Raw genomic sequence first — 23,195 nt, 5'->3', positions numbered from 1 at the left:
CTTGCACATGCTCACGTGCAGCAGCCCTCGACAACCGGGGCTCCCGCTCCCCTCCAAAGGTAGAGGCTGCCAGGGGGCCCCCGCTTCCTCTAACAGACCACGTGCACTCAGCAACCCACCTAAGCACAGACCCCCACACTCGGTCCTCCACGTTCCCCCGGCTGTCAGTGCCGCATCGATCTCACTAGCTCCGCAGCTCTTTAGGGGAGACAAAGGGGGAGGCAAAACAGCCCGGCTCCGGGCTTGCCCAGCACACGGAGAGGCAACATTCCTGGGAGAAGAGTTATGAGCAATGATGAGCTCATCTGAATGAGGGCCATGCGGGCGTACCCCCTGACACACTGGAGGGAAACAAAAAGCAAGACGCAGTTGTTTAGGAGCGGGGGCGTGGGCGTCCAAACCCTGGAGCCAGCGCCTTCTGCGGGCCCTGGGCAGAGACAAAGTGGCGCGAGGGTGCAGGAGCTGCTAGGAAAGGGAAGGAAGGGGGCAAGCAGTCCCAGGCTTCGGAGGTGGGAAATAAATAATGTCCAGAAGGGGCTGGCTCTGAAGTGGACCAAATGGCTCTCCTGTCCCATGTTTATGGGGTCATGGACCATTAAACCAGCCAACCTACAGATGTCTTCATAAGACTTTACGAGATTAGGCTGGGGAGACCCTATAACTCAGCAGCAAGAAGGGAAAACGAGAGGGAAGAATTGCAGATAAGAGATGTGGAAACGAGGCCTCAGCCTTCGGGGGGCGGGGGGCGGTTGCAGTTCAGTGGGAGGAGGTCTGGCTTCTGGAACCCCTCTGGCTTCCTCACCCTACTTCGGTGAGAGTTTCTGCCTGTCTCCATTAGATTGAAAAGCGCATCAGGCTTTTACTAATTAATAATTATAAACTATTATTTAACATACTTTCCTCCTAATCCAACTTCCAGTTGCTACCTACCCCCACCCCACCACGTTCCTGACCCACAATCAGGTCCTCAGAGAAACAGTTTCTTTGGCACTTGTGAAGCATATCAGAAAAGATAATAAAATAGCTATATTTACAAGCTCACGCACATTGGGATTTTCAAGCCTGATTTAGATGGCCAGTATGGTTTTCCACAAATTTTCATAACCAGGAGCGGACTCTTCTGGGGGTCCCTGGGAGGCTGAAGGCTAATATTTACTCTCTGGGCCACTAGCATAGCGCTGAGTGCATCCAGAGACCAGGAAGGCAGTCTCAACAGGTTATTAGGGAATAGAATAGGGAACAGGATACATGGTCTCTTATTCCCTCAGGCTTGCGCCACCCTGTGGCGATTTGCAGAAAGTCAGAGACCAACAATCCTCAGGAAAAAAGCCCTTGTTCTGGAAGTCTCGCAGCTCTTTCGGAAAGACATTTGTGACAACTAGTTGACATTCCAGGGCCCAAGTTAAGGAAGGGTGTCAGACCCGCATCTTCAAAACCACCACTCAGGATCCATATTTGAAAAGCAACCATTTATTAGAACCAATACAAGAGTATGAAAAGAGGGAAAAGAGGGTGGAAGAGGGGGAGAGAATGAGGTCTGCATCAATGTCAGTTGTGGAAACACATAAATTGCCTACTTTTAAACATTTACATTTAAAAGGCGAACATATATATATATCACTTATCCTAAAAAAATAAAAAAAATGAAAAGCAGACATGTTTGGCTGAACTAAAACCAAGAAACACAACCAAAACTCCCCCACAAACCAAAAAGATCCATAGAGAATTCAACTTCCCATTTTCCCACTTAGAAATCTGGCTACCAAGTGTGATGTGTTTTGTGACTCAGGATGGGACAGAGTGCGGAAAGAAGCCCAGCCTCTTGAGTCTCTCGGATCCCATCCTGTGAGAAAGGGCAAGGGCTGCTGGGCCACGGGTGAGTCAACTCCTGGCTACTTGGCAGGAGGCAGGAGGTCAGACTGTGCGCTCTCCACCCTCCAGAACTCCACAGAACCACCTGGTGCCGCCAGCGCTGAGTGAACAAAGTCCACAGAGCGCGGAGAACCGGAATGTGACTGCAGCAAGGGGCCAGGACCTTGTGCTTTTCCATGGGTTACACATCTAGGGCCAAGGAGAGGGGAAAGGAGAAAGAGCCCTGTGGGGAAGAGCTGGCTGAGCCCACATCTGGGCAAGTAGAAATAGTGTCCAAAGTTTTCCCAAACCGGAGGAAAAAGAGGTCAAGGTCAGATTCAGACTGTGGACACTGAGAAAAAGAGGACAAATGAGTACAGTAAGTTGGATGAAGCTTTAAGGAGTATCACTGCCTCATTCTGAGTGTTAAATGTATCTCTAGACAAAAACTTTCCCACAGTGGCTCTTTTGGTAGGGGATGGACAAAGTGGTTATGTTTATTGAACCAGCTGGTTCCTATGGAGAGGCGAGGGTGCAGTGATTCCATTCAGGGGGCAATAAAATCAACGCTGTAAATTCAGCCCACTGTGTTCATTTTGCTCCTGAGACAGCTGGAGTCTGCTCCAATCCCATGGGGAACAGGACCTTAACACCCAACCTGCAGAAACAAGCAATAGCGTCCCTGCCTCGTGGTTCCCTAATCCAATACTCTTGGGTATGGAACAGCCTCTCTTCGTGGATGCAAGACATAGAAAATACTAAGTGCCTTCCCCCATGACATCCTAAGTCTGGACTATTAAAAGACTCCAACATTCACAAAAACACTGTCAACATCTGAACTAGCAGCTTTGATGAGGGGTGGGGGTGGGGGGCAGAGAACTTGCCGAGGTCACTGGCAGTTCCAACCTTGGGACAGCTCAGTGAGGACTAAAGCCCATGTCAGGCCTAGACTTTAGACTTCGGCTCAAGGCATCCTCCAGCGAGGACCCTACGGTACTCTACCAACTTTGATTTACAATGCCTCACAACACCCCTGTGAGGTAGGTCAGTATCATTAACCCCATTTGACAGATGGGGAACTGAGGCATTGGAAGGAGTGACTTGCCCAAGGTCAGCCATTATGAATCAGTTGAGGAGGTTGGCACACGTAGTCAGCATCCACTCAATTCTTGTTCCACTCCCCAGGGCATTTTACTTCTTAGGGCGCACTTGCAAGCAAAGGAAGTCAGCAGGTATACCTTACACTGCAAACTAGATGATCTCCATCAACCCACAAGTATTAACAGAGGGCCTATTCTTTATCTGGCATAACACAAGGAAGCTTGGAGACACAAACTGCTTCTGAAAGTCACGTGTTAATGGATATTCTGCAAATAAAATTCCATTTCAAGCATTAAGGGCATGAATTCTTTCATAAAGAAATATTCACTTTATCGTTAAGAGGTGAAGGACTAAGTCACGCTGATTTCCCAGAGTTCTGTGTGAGAACCCCTACTCCTAAATCCTGAAATTCAAGAACAAAACCTCATTTAAACGAGAACCTTGTCCCCAGCGGTGATCTTGATCGTGCGTGGAATTGCAAGGTTGGGAGGGGAGGGGGTGGGGGGCAAGATTAGCAACAATAGTGCCGGTGGCAGCAGCAGTCCCTATGGGATGAGGCAGGAGGCAGGGATCCTTCTGCTGCCACTGTCCTTCCCCTCAATGGCCACAAGGCATCTTTCCAACTTTCTGTCCCAGCCCAACCTCAGGAGTTGCAGTATCTTCATGAATGGCTCTCAAAATTAAGGATATGAATGGTGACCCCTAGTTTTCCATTCAGGGAGAAGGGATGAAGTGTTCTCTATAACTACTTGTAAGACTCTCGTAATATTCTTTAAAATCCTGACAGGGGCCTAACTTTTTGACAAAAGAAAGCTAAAAGGAAAAGCACTTTCCCCCCTCCTTTGGACTACGGCTGGACTCTGGTAGTAATGATTATGACCCTTGTCCTAAAACTAGGGGGAAAAAAACTAAATACACAGTCAGTCCTAGCTTTGAATCAAATCCTAAAGCTACTGGAAACTGCAAAACACGGACTTGAGCCTTAAAAGTGCTGTGACACAATTAAACTCTATCTTCTCGGGTCTCCTTAAAGAATCTCCAGGCAGGAAGCCCCTCTTTTCCTCTGTGCCCCCACTCACAGTAGCCAGAGTGGCTGGACTCTTAACATACCTCAGAAGCTCAAAGAATGATTTGCCAACACACATGGTATAATGTCCACCAGGGTTACTCTAATGCCAGGAAGGACTGACCATCCCAAGATCTAAATATACACCTTTTTTTACTCCTGACCAACACTGGACAAGCCCAGGTGATGGTAATATTCAAGACTGATGAAAATGACAATGACAGTTCAGGTTCAGTCTGTTTGGAATTCCTCAAAAAGTGTGATGAACTGGCCACTGGCGCCTAGATCAACTGTGAGGTCATACTTGTCAATGCCAGGGGACACAGACAGCTCTAGCGCGCGCGCACGCTCGCTCTCTCTCACTCACACACAAACAGACTGGCAAGATAAAAAGTTCATTGCATTCAATTTAGCCTAATTTCTTGATAATAGTTTCCTATTAGATTTTCCGATTAATACTGATGGCTCTTACCTAGGCTGTGATAATTAGGTTTTGATCTATTGTGACATTAATGATCACAATCAGTTGACTTTGAAATTGTCTTAATTAATGGCTCTTCCCTCCTCAGCTGCCTCCAGTGCAGGTTCTATCCCCTCCCCCCACCGCCGTGTTTTAACTCTTTCTTACTGATCCCAGAGACAAATAGCAGTGGAGGATCACTTCCCATAAACCAAGATTTTAAGCTATTTTAAAACATTTCTCTGACAGAAGAACAATACGAGATGACGAAATGAGGATCCGGATGAAAAGGCAAGAGAATGTGCTGTCAAGGCATAGAAAAAACTCCATGTTAGAAAACCACCAAAGTCAAGCATGATGTTATAGAGTGGCAATGACAAGTTGAAGTCACTCTAAAAAGACAAGATGAGGTAGTTTACAATTCAAGAAATCCAGCACAAGCACAAAGAAATTAGAATTGTCTTTATGAAGCTATCCAAAGAACCTGCACATTGTAAATTTCCAGAACAGTTACTCTTCATTCCTGGGAATTCTACCAAAGTTAGTCAATTCTCAGTTACCCAGGCAGCGAAAAGTATCTTTTTCTTGTGGTTATACGGTTCAGAATGGAGAATTTTCTTATGGTTAAACTGGTTCTTAACAGGGCTAGGCCTCACCCTCGACTTCCCTAGATTAATTATATCCGAAACTTCAGGGTATGTGCATTTCCAGGACAGAAATCACCACCCTGTAGTGTTAAATAAAACTACACTGCACAGAATACATGGCTCACATGTTAGATGTGCCCCAAGCCTTCTCTGTGGCTAATCTCTTGTCACTGAAAAGTATGTCCTTGTTTCAGAGTTAAAGCCAACCTCACGTTAATTCTTCCAAAAGGGATGAGAAAATGAAAAAGGTGTCAGCAACTCTGATGGCAATAAGTGTTACAGAACCCACAATAATGTCACCAACACTGAACTGGATATGCAACACAGATAATACGCTTTCCACAAACAAGGATTCACTAGATCTTAAGAAATACTTTGGCAAAGAGCCTAAAACAGGGATCAAAATGAGGGGTTCTCAATCCCCACTCACCTGTTTTCTCTCTCAGCGACAGCATTTCTAACCAACCTTCAGTTATCCTTATCTTCTGAAATAAAGCAAGTCCTTGTTGTAGTCCATCTATGGCCAGTTAGCTCAGTTCATCCAAGGTCACAGGTCTTTTCCACATATGAATCAACTGTCACCCTCCTACTGCCCCCAAGTCAGAAATGTGTCCCCATTTATGGTATTTATTACACTGAACTATTCACAATCAGTTCATCCCACATCAGCATCAAGGTTAAGGCCAGAGACTGCGTCTTCTTGAACTTTGTACCCCCCCAAGGCCAAAAAATGCTTGTTGAATAAAAAGAATGTTGACGTACACTCAGGTGGCTGGAATATGGACAGTTCAATACAAATCCACTATTATTAATTGGGTGGGGACACTGATTTCTGAGCATATACTCCTGGATGCAACGCTGGTAATCTGTTTTTGAAAACGTAACTGTTACGATTAGCGGTAAAGCCAGCATCAAACTCGAATACACTGGATCCAGACCATTCCTCTCTCCACCCTGCCACAGGTATGCTCACCTGGCGGTTCGATTACAAAGGTACAGATCGCAACAGTGTGATTTTTACTCTAAGAATCTAAACCAAAAGGATGGAATCATGGTGCAAAATGAGCTTTTCCTTTGACCTCATTTGTGAGAAACAAATTCCACATTTCAAATCTGATGACATAACCCTTCCTGGGGTTCTCATGGCATTGCGAAGTAGTATTTTAGGCCCTCAAATTCAAACCCTAAGGGCAAAAACTGCTCCCCAGCCCAGACACAAGATAGATCCCTCTGACCCCTGACTGTTTAGGTGAGCTGGACTAAATGCCAACCCAACAGAATCACAAGATGAAAATCCCAAGCACCTTCCCAAAGGCCCTAGGATCTGACCTGAACAGATGGAAAATGGCCTCCAGGAGGCCAGCTACAGAACAGAAATGAAGAGAGTTAAGAATAACCTAACTGCCCAAGCTATGGAAACAGGACTAATCTTTCATCACCAATCAAAAGCAGTTCACACATATGGCTGTAAGACAGCCAAGGACCACCTAGACTTGTGAGCATCAAGGAACACCACCGGCTCAAATGCTCCCTTGAGCAGATGAAAACTGGACTGCAGAGGGAAAATGATACGGCCCTCTCCAGGTTAAAAATGGGTGCTTCCATCAGGACCGATGTTCCTAACAGCTAATCCTAACATGAGGGCATTGGCCCAGAGCTCAGGGCTCAGAAAAGCAGCTACCCTGACCTTGGTAAACTCTGCTGGGCAAGACTCTGCTACTTTCTGTGGAAAGGAAGGTCCTTGAATGTTGATTACAAAAAGAAATTCAGCATCAGAATGAGGTTTTGAAAGAAGACTAAACACAGGAAAAACATATTTTGAGTACCTGAGACCTAGATGTTTAGGAGTGCTTAGCCCATGGCTACTAACTCTTCTGAGGAGAAAGCCCCATGAAAACAGGTTTCCTTTGAGACTGCAATTCTGCAAGGGCCAGCACAGCTACTCAGCACTAACAAATGCCGGGGGCACAGGCGGGCATCTGGTTTCCTTTCTGTTGAGGGCTGAAATCAATACTGGCCCCTGGCTCCCTACATTCCTACCGAAGCAGCTGTGGGTAGTCAGGGAAAACAACAAAAATCGTGCTGGCAGCACTCAGTACAAGACCATGATTCAATAAACTGTGAACAGAAAACATGGAGTGAAGAGTAAGGTTTTAAAGGGCTGATGAGTTGTAGATGATACTTCCGTTGTTAAAAGAAAACCAGGTTTTGATGAGTACCTTAAATATTACCTATAACCACGGCAACCACATGCTCCAGGTTTCTCAGGACCAATCTCAGCACAAAATAATTCCGTGGTGTTCTTTGTCCAATGCTAGGTCTTGGTCTTAAAAATACCGTCACTGTAGTTTACAGGCCCACTGCTCCTGGGAGGCACACTGGCTACATGGATAAAAGGTGATTTTCTCCACCTGCAAATCAACAGACCCAGATCACCTCCTGAGGGGCTCTGGCCTACTTTTGTCTTATTCTTGTCTACCCTAATTGATATTCTTGGCTCTTTGTAGGACAAATTTGTTTCCTGACCATCCTTTCTTTCTTTTAGATGCCCATCAGATTAAGTACTAAACAATTATCTAGCACTTGATCTAGACCTTGAATTCTTTCAGAGTAAAGAAAGATGGAGATAAAAACTCCTACCCACTTGAGCTATGGGTTAGGAGTTCTCACCCAATCACATTACCATTCAGAAGGATTTTCCTGGATGACTTAAACCAAAAGCTTCATTGTTCCAGTCTGTCATGTCACTGCAGCAACAGCTGTCTTCTCAACTGTGCAGTATAATTTTTGACATAATTTATACAAGCACACAGAATTCAATCAGCAGCTGAGCAGGAAAGCAATGGTAACAAATGCTATGAATGGGTATATGATTTGCATATTATTCAGCTCATCTGTGGACTGGAGCAATCTATCCATTCCCCCGATTACTCTGAATCATCTAGAAATGGCTGAATGCTCCTGGCCAGACAGCTACATGTTTTAAAAATCAAAAGCAACAACAAAAACAACCTCAATGGCTGGTGAACTCTAGAGTTAAGGCTATTTCAAGCATTTATTCTTAATTCCTCAGCTTTGGACTGGGACACAGATGCTCATAACCCTGCTATTTCCTTACTTTTAGTCTTGTTTCTCTAGCCACCCTCCCCCCACCCCCCCAACTGAAAGAAAATGGTTAAAGAGAATTAGGGCATTTCTTGGGGCACAAAGGCAGAAGGATATGGTAATAATCTCTCAATATAATGGCAAAGCAGGAGGAAGCCAAAAGTGAAATCTTTTGCTGAGTAGGGACAGAAGGTTGTGCCAGCATGCTAATGCCAGGGCCTGTCACTCTAAGGTGATAGTCTTCCACAGAAATGCATTTTTAAAAATAAGATACAACAAAGAGTTTGAGGGTGGAAAAAGGGAAGAGTATTATAATACTTTGGGGACTCTTGGTGGCAAATCCAGGAGTCCACAAAGCAGGAAATTTAGGACTATAAACACTATGAATATTTAAAATTTGATGTTGTGGCCGATGGCTCCCCTCCAAGAATTCCCCACTGAAAATAATGGCATGGAGGGGACACTTGGGTCCACGGAGAAGTGAGAGTCAGGTCTGAAGCCTCTTTGGTAACAGGAATGCTTTGGGAGGCCACAAAAGTTGGCAGGGCTGGAGGGTGCCTAGCACCTTGGCACAAGCAAGCACCAGGCAGTCACTCACACCTACATAAATATATAGTCCAAATGTGAGGGATGGAAGGAAATAATACATATATACCATATGTGATAATAAAGACAATTATATCCTACCCCATCATCCTCATGTACTAATAGCTAAAAATCTCCACAGTTAATATTCTTGTCATTGTATGACCGACTACACCACCTTGCAGAAGTAGAATCAAGGATTGATAAGAAACAAGGCCAAAAGTCCTGGAGCTAAGAGTGCCTTGACAAATTTGAGTGTAAAATTTCAAGTCCTCCAAAGGATGGAGCTATTCTGGGAGGATGAGTGGGGATGAACAACAGAGGGTGGCCCAGAAGACCACACCAGGAACCCTGTATTCTACTGGGTAGAGCTGAATGAGGTTGGGAAAGCCCCAACAGGTAGGCAGTTGCTATTGGCTTTTTAAAAAGATGGGAACATCTTTTCCATCCCAACATCTCAAAACAAAAGCTAGCTGGTCATCAACATGTTCTAAGAACCAAAGCAAGAAACCAAAATTCATCATCATTATAACAAAATCCCCCAATCTAAAAAGCAACTAACCCTGAAAAGATCAAGACTCTAAGATGTTTAAAAAGTTAAAACTCATCTTGAGGTCACAGGGGAGCAGAAGGAAGAGATCAGGGCAAAGGAAAAAATTGTGGGAATTACACACAGTATGTAAATGCCTGGTCTTCACAGAGAGACACTTATCATGAATCAGACCATCAGTTATGTTACAAGAGAACCAATACCAACATTTCTCCTGTGGAGCACAGTGATAAGCACATTTTTTATGGATGTGTTTAGGATAGAACAGGGTGGGCAGAAGGGAGAGGAGGCAGGGAGGTGAATGTATTATATACAAAGAGAAATGACAGAGACCACCCCCTCCTTTAGCTCTTTGCTGTTTCTTTCTCTTTGTTTTCCGCGTCCTCAGGATAGGCATGCCACGTCAGTCTCTCTTCATAAAATGCTATCACAATCTGTGGACATTTTACATTAGCTTCTTTTGCAAGAACCAGGTCTGCTTCATCTGTGTCTTTCCTGGAGAGAGAGAATATGAGACTTAGAAGGAGAGGAAGTAAGAATGAGAGATAATCTATCTAAACCAAGGTTTACGTTGTTATATGGATTTAACGGACTTGATTTCCTCTCCATCTTGATTTCAAGGTGAGAAGGACCCTAACAGCTCAATATTTTCAAGGAGAAATTCAAGTAAATAAAAATTACCAGGGAGTATCATTTAACTACCACATCAGACAGAAACAGAAGTCTTCAGCTAGAACTCAGATGAAAAACAGAAGGCTTAATCAAAAGGCTGAAAATGAAATTATATAAATTTCGCTCCTGTAATTCTGATTTGTGTGTATGAGCATGTGAGTGAACACACGATCAAACCTACATTCAGTCCTATTGATTATGCACAGATTGATCAACCCAGTTTCTGGATCATCTGAGTGAAAAGGTCTTAACCTTCCTCATCTTGTGGCCTTTTAAACACTCATTGTCCTTCTGGAGAGAACTATGGATTGGAATAATAAGAAAACAGAAATTTAAGTCAGCAACAGTACTTATACAAGGGAGAATAAAGGAGAATGTAAAATTTAGTCACTAAAATGAAATGTAGGAATTAACTGCAAATTTCAATTATCCAAGTTTACAAAGCCTCTACTACCATGTAGGACAGAAAAACACAGCAAGTCTTAACCAGGATTCCAAATCAAGAAAAAAAAATATTTTAAGTTAAAATTCCACCGACACTTGAGCAAAGACAACTACCTCCTTTTCTAGAAAACGGAGATATTTAATTCATAGAGGTAAGTATTACAGATGAAAAGAGGAGGGGAAAACACACAGCTCAGAGCAGATACTCAAATTTGGACTGCGGTGGGGAAAAAAAGCTAGTTAATATGTGAATGTAAATCGTGTAACGCATATGGCTGAGTGGGAAAAGCAGTCAATACAGCTCCTTACTTCTGACAGAGTATAATGATTCTTCAAATCTAGGCTTCTGGGTAATTTACCAGCAAAATTTCGATCAGATAAAATATTAAACCTTTTGATTCTACAACTTTTAAGGTAAATTAGCTTCCTCAGCAGCAATGCAGCATGAAGCCTCTATTTAGAGACCAAGCTTAAATCACAAGCCCAGAATACTTGCAAACAGAGAGGTGGTGAGGGCCACACCATAAATCACCCTGTCTTTAAGAAACCAAATTGAGGGGAAGTAACTACACTTTCCTCTAAGAGACATTCCCTCCACCGGATGAAATAACTTATGCTTTGGCTAGTATTAGTCTTAAAGCTTTTTGTTGAGATTATTTTTCTTTTTTAGACATCATTCAGTTGTTTTGATCCTCAGTGATGGCAGAAAGCCTCACTCAACTCCCATCTCATGGCCACAGGCTCATGGTCTGATGGTAAATGATTCAGAACTGTGTAAATAAATGGTTAGGTCATGTCTATAGGGTTCCTACCTAAAGCTACCTTAGGTATTGGGGCTAATGTAATTTGGCTTAATACCAAAGCTTGGGAATATCTTAAATTCATTCTCGATCATAATTCCCGTTAATAGTTATAGGTGATATGAGCCAAAGATCTTTGACAATCAAAATTCTTCGTTGGGAAATACTCGGTCTTCCCTATCTTCCATACAAACTCAAGTCACTGGCAAAGAAACACAATTGTACACTGAGGCCCAATCTCTCTCACCATTTCATTAGGAACATTAAATCGCCACAGGAATCTGTCGCCCCAATGATCTTTTCTGGTTCCAGTCCTCTCTCAAAGCCCCGAGCGATATCATTGCTCTGCTATAAATAGAAGATAAAGAAAGTTTACAGCTTGGAGAAGAGTAAAAAAAAACCCTGTTTCTCAGCTCAACAAAGCACAACCTAAGTTCATTTTGTCACCAATTCAAAGAATTCTTAGAACTTAAGAAATACAATAGTGGGCCAGCCAGTGACAGTGATGCTAAGAGGTATTTTTGTAAGAAGATGCAGTTGTCTTTCTAATACTCCTTCACAGGATTAGGAAATGGCCCCCAAAACTCTTTCATATCCCGTAAGACATCCTGAAATCATCATCGAGGAACTCATCTAACCCTGTAATCAAACCTCCTTGATATTATGAATTGACTACCCCTACAATGCTGCTTCCAAGATGATAAACAAGTCCATGCTTACCTGAACTAAACCCTTTTTCACTTTATAAACTTCAAATATACCACCTCTTAATTTTTTAGACATTTAGTTTAACAGTGACCGATATTTCTAATACTTTTTTTCTTTAACATAGTCCTCTATATGTATGAAAGAACAGCAGTAAGAATGATTCAAGGCAGTACCATAAAACAGCAAATTTCTTTCAGAGCTCACATACTGCAATACCCACATGCTTGAAGAAGAGGGCCTGGTCTATGCCCATCCCCTCCTGAAGGAGAGAACAGAACTGTTCATTAGAGAACAGAACTGGACAGTGATTTAAAACAAACTGATCATTTTCTAGATTACTCAAACTTGGCCAAAATGTAATCATGCAATCAAGACAAGTGTACACCCGACTCAAGGGTGATGGCACTGGTTGCGAGCAAAATGGTGAAAATTTAGACAAACCAGGTAATTTTAAAAACCTTATTATAGAAAATAATGCAAACTTATCTAGTGGCAACATAAAAAAGATTTAGAAAGACTGCCCAAATGAACTAAATCTCTGATGTCTGATTTTCATAATAAAATCTCTTTGATCTGACATTCACCCTGCTTTTTTCTGAGATACAAAGTATTCAGGATCCAGGTGGTCCCCAAAGATACCAGAACCCACACTGGGAAGGAAATTCCATGCACGGATCAGGGGAGATACTGACTCAAAAACACAGCCTCTTTTGGGGGCGCTTAAGGGGAGGAGGTTCCCAGATGTGCACACAGCTGCTCACAGCTGGAATGCTGGCGCACGAACTGAGTCGTAAATCATAGCTGGCGGCTGAAAACAGTTTGCCACATAGGGAGGGAAGGGAAGAAAAATGTTCAAGCTGCTGAAAAGGAGCCGAGGCGAGGAAAATGCTAAAATCATCACACAGGCAGTAATCTTAAATCAGGCATAATGCCGACTAACAAATTTCTTCTGCAGTGGTCTAAAGAAAGAAACGTAATCCCCTCCTGTATCTTTAAAACATACAATCACCTATCTTTCTGGCTGCCTACCTGACAGCCGGGAGCACTGCTGAGAATGCTGTCAGGGGCCCCAGATGAACATCACAATGTAAGGGACGTGTGGGGGTTGTTTTCAAGGTCAGTGGCATCAGAACCTGGCCTCGGAAGACAACTCTCTATGCTGGCCAGTAGGTCTAAGCCAGATTGTTCCTTTCAAAAGGACAGAAACCTTATGTTGAGGAAAAACAAACTATATGGCACAAATGGCTAGTCACAAGTCTTACACTGTGCCATTTGGTCTCTTTACTTACCTAGAAAATGAATCAAATGACAAAAAAACAGAATACAAAGGACTAATAAAAAAGGGGAAAAAAAAAAAAAAAGAACCAAGTCTTAGCTCCTTAGAGAAGGGAAGGCATTCTCAAATCCTCATCAGTACACTATACCATAATGATATACACCCCTCACCAGAATAGTTTTAAAAAATAAGGTTGTAAAAAATAAAATTAATCAGGGAAACAAATAAGGAGACAAACACAAACCCAGAGTCCACTTTCACTTGTAGCTTCCAATCTTTTACTCTTATTTTCAATTCTTTTGGAATGCTGATCTCCCATTTTCTCTATCACTTATATATAGGTCCTTGATGCCTAGGGGTCTGACCCACAGAAATCTAAATGTAATTGGTCTGGGGTGCATCTTGGGTACCGGATCTTTTCTTTTTTTACGCGGGGGGGGCGGCCCCGGTGATTCTAATATGCAGCCAGGGCTGAGAACTAATGTTCTAGAAAAATGGGTACCAAGTAGAATGAAGATAAATAGAGACGCTTATGGCAGTGATGCTGAAGATTGAGAAGTGGACTTATGCTTTTATTTTATTAAACGTTAAGGGTATGATACATCCTTCAACACAAAAGGCTTCATAACCTTGAAATAAACGAGTGGAAGCTGGTGGGGTGTGTGTGTATGTATGTGTGTGTACACAGATAGATGAAAAAAGAGAGGTAAGAACAGTGCTTATGCTAGTTATTTGAGAGCTGAAGATCAGAAGGATTAAAGCAACTGAATCAACCAATACTTCATAAACACACTTTCCAAACTGAACAATAAAAAGATTCAAGAGATGAAAATTAATTTATTTGGAATATGTAGAATAAGATCAAAAGAGAAAATACCCATGCCACTGAAATGTACACTTTAAAATAGTTAACTGTATGTTATGAGAATTACACCTCAATTTTAAAAAGCAAGAGAATATAAAAGTTTGAAAGTAAGTGCTACCTTTGGAACAAAAGGAAAAAAGTAAATAAAGTAGTAAACATTTTAAAGCCCTTTTTGTAGACTTAAAAATGTCAAGTCCCTCCCCATCTAAGATAACCTAGCTGCCTTACTCATGGAAAAGACAGAGAGTGGCTGCCTGTTTTAGAGGGATTTAATTTTGCCACCTTAATACAATTCAGTGAAACGCATACAGTATTACATTTCTCACTCAGCCAGGAGGGGGCGCTGTAGTCAATAAACATATCTCCCTGGAAGCTCTTTTGTTCAACAAATTACCTTGCAGACCATCCTTAGAAAAGAAACAACCATAATAAGGCTGGGGGGGAGGGGGGGCGGGGCGGCAGGGGGAGGGTGGGTGAGTGGCAAAACAATTGTTTGTGGGGAAAAGGGAAAAGGAAGCTTACCTCTCTCTTTTTTTTGGATTTGATATCATCAGCATTGTTCGAGAAATTGGATTTCCTCTTGTTACTTTCTGACTTCTCCCTGGGTTTGTTATTTTCACCCTCCTTCATCTTCTTATACTTTTTCATAAACTCAGAAATTAGCTCAGGGCAATCCAAATTTTTCTCAGGTTCCCAAGTATTGTGCTCCCTGGGCACAAAGAATGGAAAGAAAAAGAAAAAAAAAAAAAAGGAAAGAATGAGGGGGAAAAAAATCGAATGCTTTCTTAAAGACAAATAGGCAAAACGAAAAAAAAAACCTATACTTAAAAGAGATAATAAATTTGATCCCAGGATCTATCCAAGAGAAATGAAAAAATATATCCACAAAGAAACTTGCACACAATTACTTATAGCAGCATTTTAATAGCCAAAGACAGAAAACAATTCAAATGTCCATCAACTTGTGAACGGATGAATAAATGCGGTATATCTACACATAATACTATTCAGCAACAAAAGAAACGCAATACTAATTAATACATGCCACAATATGAAAGAGCCTCAAAAATAATAAGCTGAAAGAAACCAGATGCAAAAGGCTATATATTATTGGATTCCATTTATATGAAATGTCTACTAAAGACACATTTAGAGACAAAAAGCAGACCAGTAGTTCCTCGAGGCTGAGGTTTGGGATTAACTACAAATGAGTTCAAGGGCATCTGGGGAGATTATGGAAATTCTAAAAGTTGAGTGTGGTAATTAATAGTGGCTACACAACTCTATGAATTTACTAAAATTTGTTGAATTGTACATTTTCAATGAATGAATTTTATGGTATGTAAATTATACCTCAATAAAGCTTTTAAAAACTCAAACATGAATTCTGCTTTTAAGTGGCAAAATGTGATTTCATACCTATGAGAATCCTAAGGAATAACATAGTAAGACCCCCAGTTTACACTATCTAACTTTACTAACACTAACTTTACTTATTTTGAAGAAATATCAACAATTATTGAAGGACTGAAAATAATTATTAAGAAAAAAGGTAGTGACGGCTTCAATCATTAGAATATAGGCAAATGGTAGGAAGACAACTCAGAAGTGGGATTTGGAATGTATTATTCAATGCTATGGATTCAAGACTACTGTTACTAGTCAAAATACATTTTTATATTAATAAAAAAACCCAAACTGAATAAATGAGTTTAATTAAACGTGGATCATGGGAGTCCCATTAAGAGAAAAACAAACAGTTATTATTCACAAAGTTGTTCTATGTATTCCTGGCATGGGTTTTGGAAAACCAAACTACCAACTGCATCAGAAGCTTATGGAATCAAAGCATGAAATGTACCTACATGGGAAAAACCAGACCAGGCATCCTTTTCACTCCTAGCCAGTGGCAGAAGTTCTTTTGGTTAACAGAGTATTACTAGTTTATATTAAAGTACACCTAAAAATGTATTTTAGTTGTAGGATGATTAATGATTATATGTGAACGAAAATGATTTAAAATGTAGAAAATGATTTCTACAATCCTTTCACTGACTTGGGAAAAAATTATTTAATGTATGCACTATCATTTTAAATATTGTTTTTTAAATAAGGTGTCTTTAGATGGGCATGGTTTGAACACATGCCAGAATAACTTGACTTAAATAAGCAGAATAATGGAAAAATCTGGTATTTACTCTAGATTTAAATAACCTTCTGCAAAAAGAGCTTGAGAATAAGACAAAATGTATTTCAAAATCATCTGAGCTAAAACCAGAAAAGACTCTCCTTCATAGCTCTTCTTTCAGCAAAAAACAAAAAACCACCTCATACAGTAACTTTCCCCCAAATCCACAAACCATATAGCTTACTATCCCAGAAGAAATTAAGACACCAAAAGCAAGAGGCATGCCAACACTGTGACACAAGCAGGCAGACATGGGGGGATAGGACAGAGTCTCTACTGACAGCAAGCCAAGCCGGTCCTATAATGCTATAATAGGTTTACCTCTTCTCCTACCATATTAGTATTGCTGCTTCTACATCAACCAATTTTCCCCCACAAGACAGCATGATATAATTTAAAAAGAGCCTGGGCCATCAGGGCCAAGAAATCGGATACTGGATCCTTGTGCCAGCACTTAACCAGTGCCAGATGCTTACACTATCTTCGGCAAGTAACTTCGCTAACTTCCTCATCTGTAAACTGAAAATACTTCCAAAGGCTGTTATGAGAATTAAAGAGAACACATGAAGTAAAATCTGACCATTGCCTAACAAGCAGTAGGTACTTAATTATAGACAATGCTGAAGTGGGCAAAATTTGTTCATCTTTAATGAAATCCTGGGCATTTCTGAGAAAGTAAGGACAATTGCTTTAATCCATCTACCTCAAACTGTCTTCCCCCCTTTAATCTATGTAAGCTACCAGTAGCTCAAATACACATATAGTTTCAAGTACCTTTAAAACGACCAGGAGTTTCCAATGGTGATTCACTGGGCCCAATAAACACCCTTAAAATCTTTCAGTGTTATTTTCTTTAAAGTTTATTCACTTATTTAAGTAATCTCTATACCCAATGTGTGGCTCAAACTCAGGACCCCAAGAATAAGAGTCGCACACTCCACTAAATGAGCCAGCCAGGCACCCCTCCATATTATTTTAATTCCTATTCCTTGGTCTATCCAACTTGTATTTCTCATCTCTAAAGGATGCTGTGATACCATTCCTCTTCAGAAATATGAAGGGCATATTCTCATTGCTGTGCTACCTGTGGTGCTGTGTGCTAGAGATGCTAAGCATCCTGTAGTGCACGAGCTGTCCCACCTAAAATGCCAAAAGTGCTCCAAATGAGAAATGTTGACTTACGTACGAAATAACCTTAAGTATGTTCTATAGGCTCCTGATTCAGACCTTTGTCCAAAGACACTGTCAAAACTTCAACCTTTTTAGTATCTTGAAGCCCTACACTTTAATGTTAAGATGTTTGGTATGATAACAATTAGCCACAAGCGGCTTCTGAACGCTTGAAATGTGACTAGTCTGAACTGAGATGTGCTATAAAATATACATCAGGTTTTTAAGACAGCATAAAAAACAATGTATGATATTTTAATCTTTAGACTGATTAATGTTGAAATAGCATTTTGATACACTGTGTTAGATAAATTATTAAAATTAATTTCACTTTTTCTTTCTTCCAAGATTTCATTTAAATTCAAGTTAGTTAACATGTAATATAGTATTGGTTTTAGGAGTAGAATTTAGTGAATTTCACTCTTCTTTAATGTGGCCACCAAAAAATTTAAAATTACACATGTGGCTTGCATTAGATTTCTATTGGACAGCCACTCCAAGAAGCCTACATCACTTTCTATCAGTTCACTGGGGTTCTGAGAAATCCATTCTTTGTTATCAGGCATCCTGGGAAGGGAATTAATCAGAAATTGAGGCAAAATGTCTAACGATTACACAGCCTCACATACTTCACCTTTCAAGCTACCTCTTCTGTGCTTCAATATATGTCTAGTTCTATTTCTTGCAAAGAATAATCTCCTTTAGCACTTCAGCATAAAGCCAGATACTTCCTAACAGACATTCCAATCAATACCTCAGTATCACTTGTTTTGTTTGTAATGTTTATTTATTTTGAGAGAGAGAGAGAGAGAGAGAGAGAGAGAGAGAGAGTAAGTGTGAGCAGGGGAAGGGCAGAGAGAGAGGGAGAGAGAAAATTCCAAGCAGGCTCCACAGTCAGAGTGAAGCCTGACACAGAGCTCAATCTCATGACCATGAGATCATGACCTGAGCCAAAATCAAGAGTCAGATGCTTAACTGAGCCACCCAGGTGCCCCACTTCGGTATCATTCTTAAAGCTCATGGATTAAAGGGGAGCCTGGGTGGCTCAGTCGGTTGAGCATCTGACTTCGGCTGAGGTCATGGGCTCAGGTCACGATCTCACAGCTCGTGAGTTCCAGCCCCGCGTCCGGCTCTGTGCTGACAGCTCAGAGCCTGGAGCCTGCTTCGGATTCTGTGTCTCCCTCTCTCTGCCCCTAACCCACTCGCATTCTGTCTTTGTCTCTCTCAAAAATAAATAAACATTGGGGCGCCTGGGTGGCGCAGTCGGTTAAGCGTCCGACTTCAGCCAGGTCACGATCTCGCGGTCCGTGAGTTCAAGCCCCGCGTCGGGCTCTGGGCTGATGGCTCGGAGCCTGGAGCCTGTTTCCGATTCTGTGTCTCCCTCTCTCTGCCGCTCCCCCGCTCATGCTCTGTCTCTCTCTGTCCCGAAAATAAATAAACGTTGAAAAAAAAAAATTAAATAAATAAATAAATAAATAAACATAAAAAAAAAAAAAAAGGGCAGGGATGGGGGGTGATAGGTTCAGGTCTTAAAAAAAAAAACAAACATAAAAACACAAAACAAAACAAACCCCCAAAAACCAAGACTGATATAGTATATTATTAATTGCAGAAACTAGGGCAATGTGTATCTGAGTGTTCACTCCATTTCTTTTGCTTCAGCTGTACATTTTAAATTAAAACAAAAAAGGGCGCCCGAGTGGCTCAGTTGGTTGAGCATCTGACTTCAGCTCAGGTCATGATTTCGTGGTCTGTGAGTTTGAGCTCTACATCGGGCTCTGTGCTGACAGCTCAGAACCTGGAACCTGCTTCAGATTCTGTGCCTCCCTCTTCTCTGCCCTGCCCCTCCCCCGCTCATGCTCAGTCTCTCTCTGTCAAAAATAAATAAACATTAAAAAAAAATTTTTTTTAAATGAAATTAAAACAAAAATAAATATTGGCCCATGTGGGGGGAAATGTGGCCTCAGACTTAAGTTTCCCATTAAAATAAATCCTTCAGGGGCGCCTGGGTGGCGCAGTCGGTTAAGCGTCGACTTCAGCCAGGTCACGATGTCGTGGTCCGTGAGTTCGAGCCCCGCGTCAGGCTCTGGGCTGATGGCTCGGAGCCTGGAGCCTGTTTCCGATTCTGTGTCTCCCTCTCTCTCTGCCCCTCCCCCGTTCATGCTCTGTCTCTCTCTGTCCCAAAAATAAATAAAAAACGTTGAAAAAAAAAATTTAAAATAAATCCTTCATCCTAGGTCACTTCTGAGATTCAAGGATCATTTTGAAAAACTAGGCTATGGGGTGGACATCTTCTGCTTAAACATATATATTTTAGATTAGTTATATTCAAAGGAATAGTAACAGTAACAATTTTTAGTTATTTATTTTTTAATGTTTATTTTTGAAAGAGGGCATGAGTGCGGGGGGGGGGGGGGGGAGAAAATGAGTGTGATTGTGTCCCAAGCAGGCCCCACACTATCAGTGCAGAGTCCAACTCCAGGCTTGAACCCACAAACTGTGAGATCATGACCTGAGCCAAAATCAACAGTCGGATGCTTAACTGACTTGAGCCACCAAGGCACCCCAGTTTATACTTTTTAAAAAGAAAAAAGAGGGGCGCCTGGGTGGCGCAGTCGGTTAAGCGTCCGACTTCAGCCAGGTCACGATCTCGCTGTCCGTGTGTTCGAGCCCCGCGTCGGGCTCTGGGCTGATGGCTCAGAGCCTGGAGCCTGTTTCTGATTCTGTGTCTCCCTCTCTCTCTGCCCCTCCCCCGTTCATGCTCTGTCTCTCTGTCCCAAAAATAAATAAACGTTAAAAAAATAAATAAATAATAAAATAAAAAGAAAAAAGAAAGAAAGATTTTATTTTTAAATAATCTCTGCACCCAACATGAGGTTCAAATTCAATCCTCAGATCAAGAGTCACGTGCTGTACCAACTGATCCAGCCTGGCACCCCAGTAACAGTTTATAGTTACACTGAACTTACGTGTCAGGCTCTACATCTACCCAACATCTCTATGACAAGTACTATTTCCTATTCTATTGAAGAAGAAAAAGAATACGGAACTAAAACCAAGGTCACCCAGCTCTTAAGTTGGGGAGCAAGAATCTGGACCCAGGCGATCTGGCTCCACATCTACGCACCTAATTCACCATACTGTCTCTCAAAAGCATTATCACTAGAACCCCAGCTCCAAGGGAGAGACTTCTGTTTCGTTTACTGCTGTGTCTTCTGACTCTTAGGAGTGCAGGTGGAGAGAAGAAAAGACAAAGATGGTGGTGGCTCATGGGGAAAGAAACCAAAGGTATCCACCCGATAGAGTCCGAAGGCCTAAAAGAAGGCACTTACTCAGAAAAGCCTTTCCACTTCAGTAGATATTCCACTTGCCCCTTAACTACACGCCTGTCTAGCACCTTCTCCACGACATACTCCTCCTCATCCTCTGAAGAAGAACTGTCAGCTGTCCGCTTGGTTTTCTTGCCCATGTCGCAAGCTGTTCCACCTGAAGGACTAAGGCCACCGGGTTCCTGCAAATAGGAAGGACAAAATGGTCAGAATCCATACAAGGAGTTATAACTCTGTCACTGCTTGGGGCACCTAGGTGGCTCAGTCAGTTAAGCATCCGACTCTTGATTTGGCTCAGGTCATAATCTCACAGTTTGGGAAACTGAGCCCCACATCAGTTTGGGTTTCTGTCTCCCTCTCCCTCTCTCTGCCCCTCCCCCGCTCACTCACTTTCTCTCTAAATAAATAAATAAATACACTAAAAAATTTAAAAAAACAAAAACAAAAAAAACCTTTGTCTCTTCTTGATGGAATGCAGGGAGTACTGTACCCCTCTCTTGGGTCTTGAAGCATTCTACAGATGATTCCTAAGAATATAAGTAAAAACTGGGTGAATCCCCACTTTCCCAACCATAACTTTCTCTTCAGCTTACAAGACCAAGATCATTATTAGACACAACTGTCTAACTCCTCTATTTTCAGATTCCAAAAGACAAGTGGTATGGTATGTTACTCCTGTAACTGTTTACAACCCAGGATCTCAAAGAAATGCGGAAAACCATCAGCTTAAAAGAGGGATAGAATTAAAACCTTTCCCTACAAGGTGAGTAAGTTTCTTTATAAAAATGAAAAAAGAAAAGCCACAAATTGTAAGCCTTCCTCTGCTCTAAGGATCCTGACTAGCCTCTTAGCAGCACACAAAAAAGGCTTGGTCAGGCATCTTTCACCACTGTCTTCGGTGACCTGGTACATCTCTCCCTTAAACAAATTGAGCTTGTCCCTACATACTATCCATCAGCTTACAAAAGCAAGGCTGGCATCTCAGACACAGCAAGCCTCCTTCTTCATTTGGGGATGGGAGAAAGGTAGGGAGAAAAAGAAAATTTTATTCCATAAAATAGAAATTAGTTACTGGATTGTTCAGTAATTCTCAAGGCTCGACTAATCCAAATAGTTAAGGAGGTACCTCTCTTAACTGGAGTTGACCATGGGCCAAAGGAAGAAGAGGAGGAAAAAGAACTCTGGCCCCAGACTCACATCAACACGAAGCCTCAAAACACAGAGGAACCATTCATAGGCCCAAGGAAAGCTGAAGCAAGGCAACACAAATGGAAATTGAGTTAAGCTCAGAAAAATGCACAACTAGGGGGTACTCAACACAGAATCTAGTTTTTTAAGTTCCCATGTTGTTGTTTCCATAATCATTTTTAAGAATTCTTCTTTAACCATGTTAAATGATGCCTACAGCCTGGATTATAGAGTAGCAGGAATTGTTTTCCTAGCTGAACTCCATTTTTCTTTTCCTGCAATCTTAAAAGATTTTTCTTCACCACTTTCTAAAAATATTTCCATCCTGACTAGAAGAGGACTCCCAGGAACAAGGAAGGCCACTACTAATCCCAGAATTTTGTTCAAGTCAAGTAGCATAAAAAGTTGCATTTATCAATTTGCCTCAAGTTAGCAACATTTAAGGAATTATTCCAAGAACATCTAATTGGAAACCACCTCTCCAGAACCTATTAGCAATAGGGCTGCCCACCCAAAAAATTGTACCCATTACTGCCCTGTAATAAAACTAAGTTTTTATTAAAGTCCTTTATTTGGAAGAGGGAGTGGCAGGGGGAGAAATGTAGACAGGAGTTTCAAAATAATTTTTCCATGAATTTAGAAGAGAGTCCTAAGCTTTAAGAAAAAAAAAATCTTATTTAAAATAAAAACAGCCTCCGACCTCACCAGAGACAGGAAATGTCATATTCCAGGGAGAGTACCCCACCCCCACCCCCACTCACCTTGGAATTTCCGGGAGCTGAGCAGTTTAGGTCAGAGCGCTGGGGTTAAAACCAGCCCCGGGTTAGATGCATGCAGTTAAGCATTGTGGCTATGGCCTCCCATGCCTCACGAGGAAAAACAAGGATTTACATATGTGTTCTTCAGTTTGAGGGAGGAAAGAGGAAAATCTCCCTTTATACCTTCATGCAGAAGAGGAGCCCCAAAGGTAGAAGATGAATGGGGGTTCCCTCCTTTACCTACCGGATCGCCCCAGTTCTTTCTTTCCCTCTGGGCTAACAGGAGGGGCCTCCCCTCCCAGGTCTGGGGCTTGGCGGGCTGGCAGCTCCCCCGCCCCCACCCAGCTGCCTGGGAGCCACTGCGCAGCTGTCCCAGCCCGTTGCCATGGCAACTGGCAGCAGTACTAGACTAAGGGGGGGGGGGGAGCAAAC

General features: G+C 42.0%; 1 protein-coding gene across 1 annotated transcript in view; it reads right to left on the bottom strand.

The window, feature by feature from the left end:
• Positions 1-1,450: 1,450 nt before the first annotated feature.
• The window catches only part of CBX5 (chromobox 5), a 45,322-nt gene continuing 23,577 nt past the window's right edge, over positions 1,451-23,195 (bottom strand). The window contains exons 2-5 of the mRNA XM_040487903.1: positions 20,821-20,999; positions 14,653-14,839; positions 11,529-11,629; positions 1,451-9,860 (exon numbers count right to left, since the gene is read on the bottom strand). Of these exons, the coding sequence (XP_040343837.1) occupies positions 9,710-9,860; positions 11,529-11,629; positions 14,653-14,839; positions 20,821-20,957 (576 nt within the window). The 5' untranslated portion in view covers positions 20,958-20,999 and the 3' untranslated portion in view covers positions 1,451-9,709. The remainder of the gene's footprint in view (positions 9,861-11,528; positions 11,630-14,652; positions 14,840-20,820; positions 21,000-23,195) is intronic.

Source organism: Herpailurus yagouaroundi, unplaced genomic scaffold (assembly GCF_014898765.1).
Source record: "Herpailurus yagouaroundi ecotype Mexico unplaced genomic scaffold, PumYag 166, whole genome shotgun sequence".
NCBI classification, from domain to species: Eukaryota; Metazoa; Chordata; class Mammalia; order Carnivora; family Felidae; genus Herpailurus; species Herpailurus yagouaroundi.
Note: the sequence above shows the minus strand (reverse complement) of the source record. Positions and strands in the feature narration are given on the sequence as shown.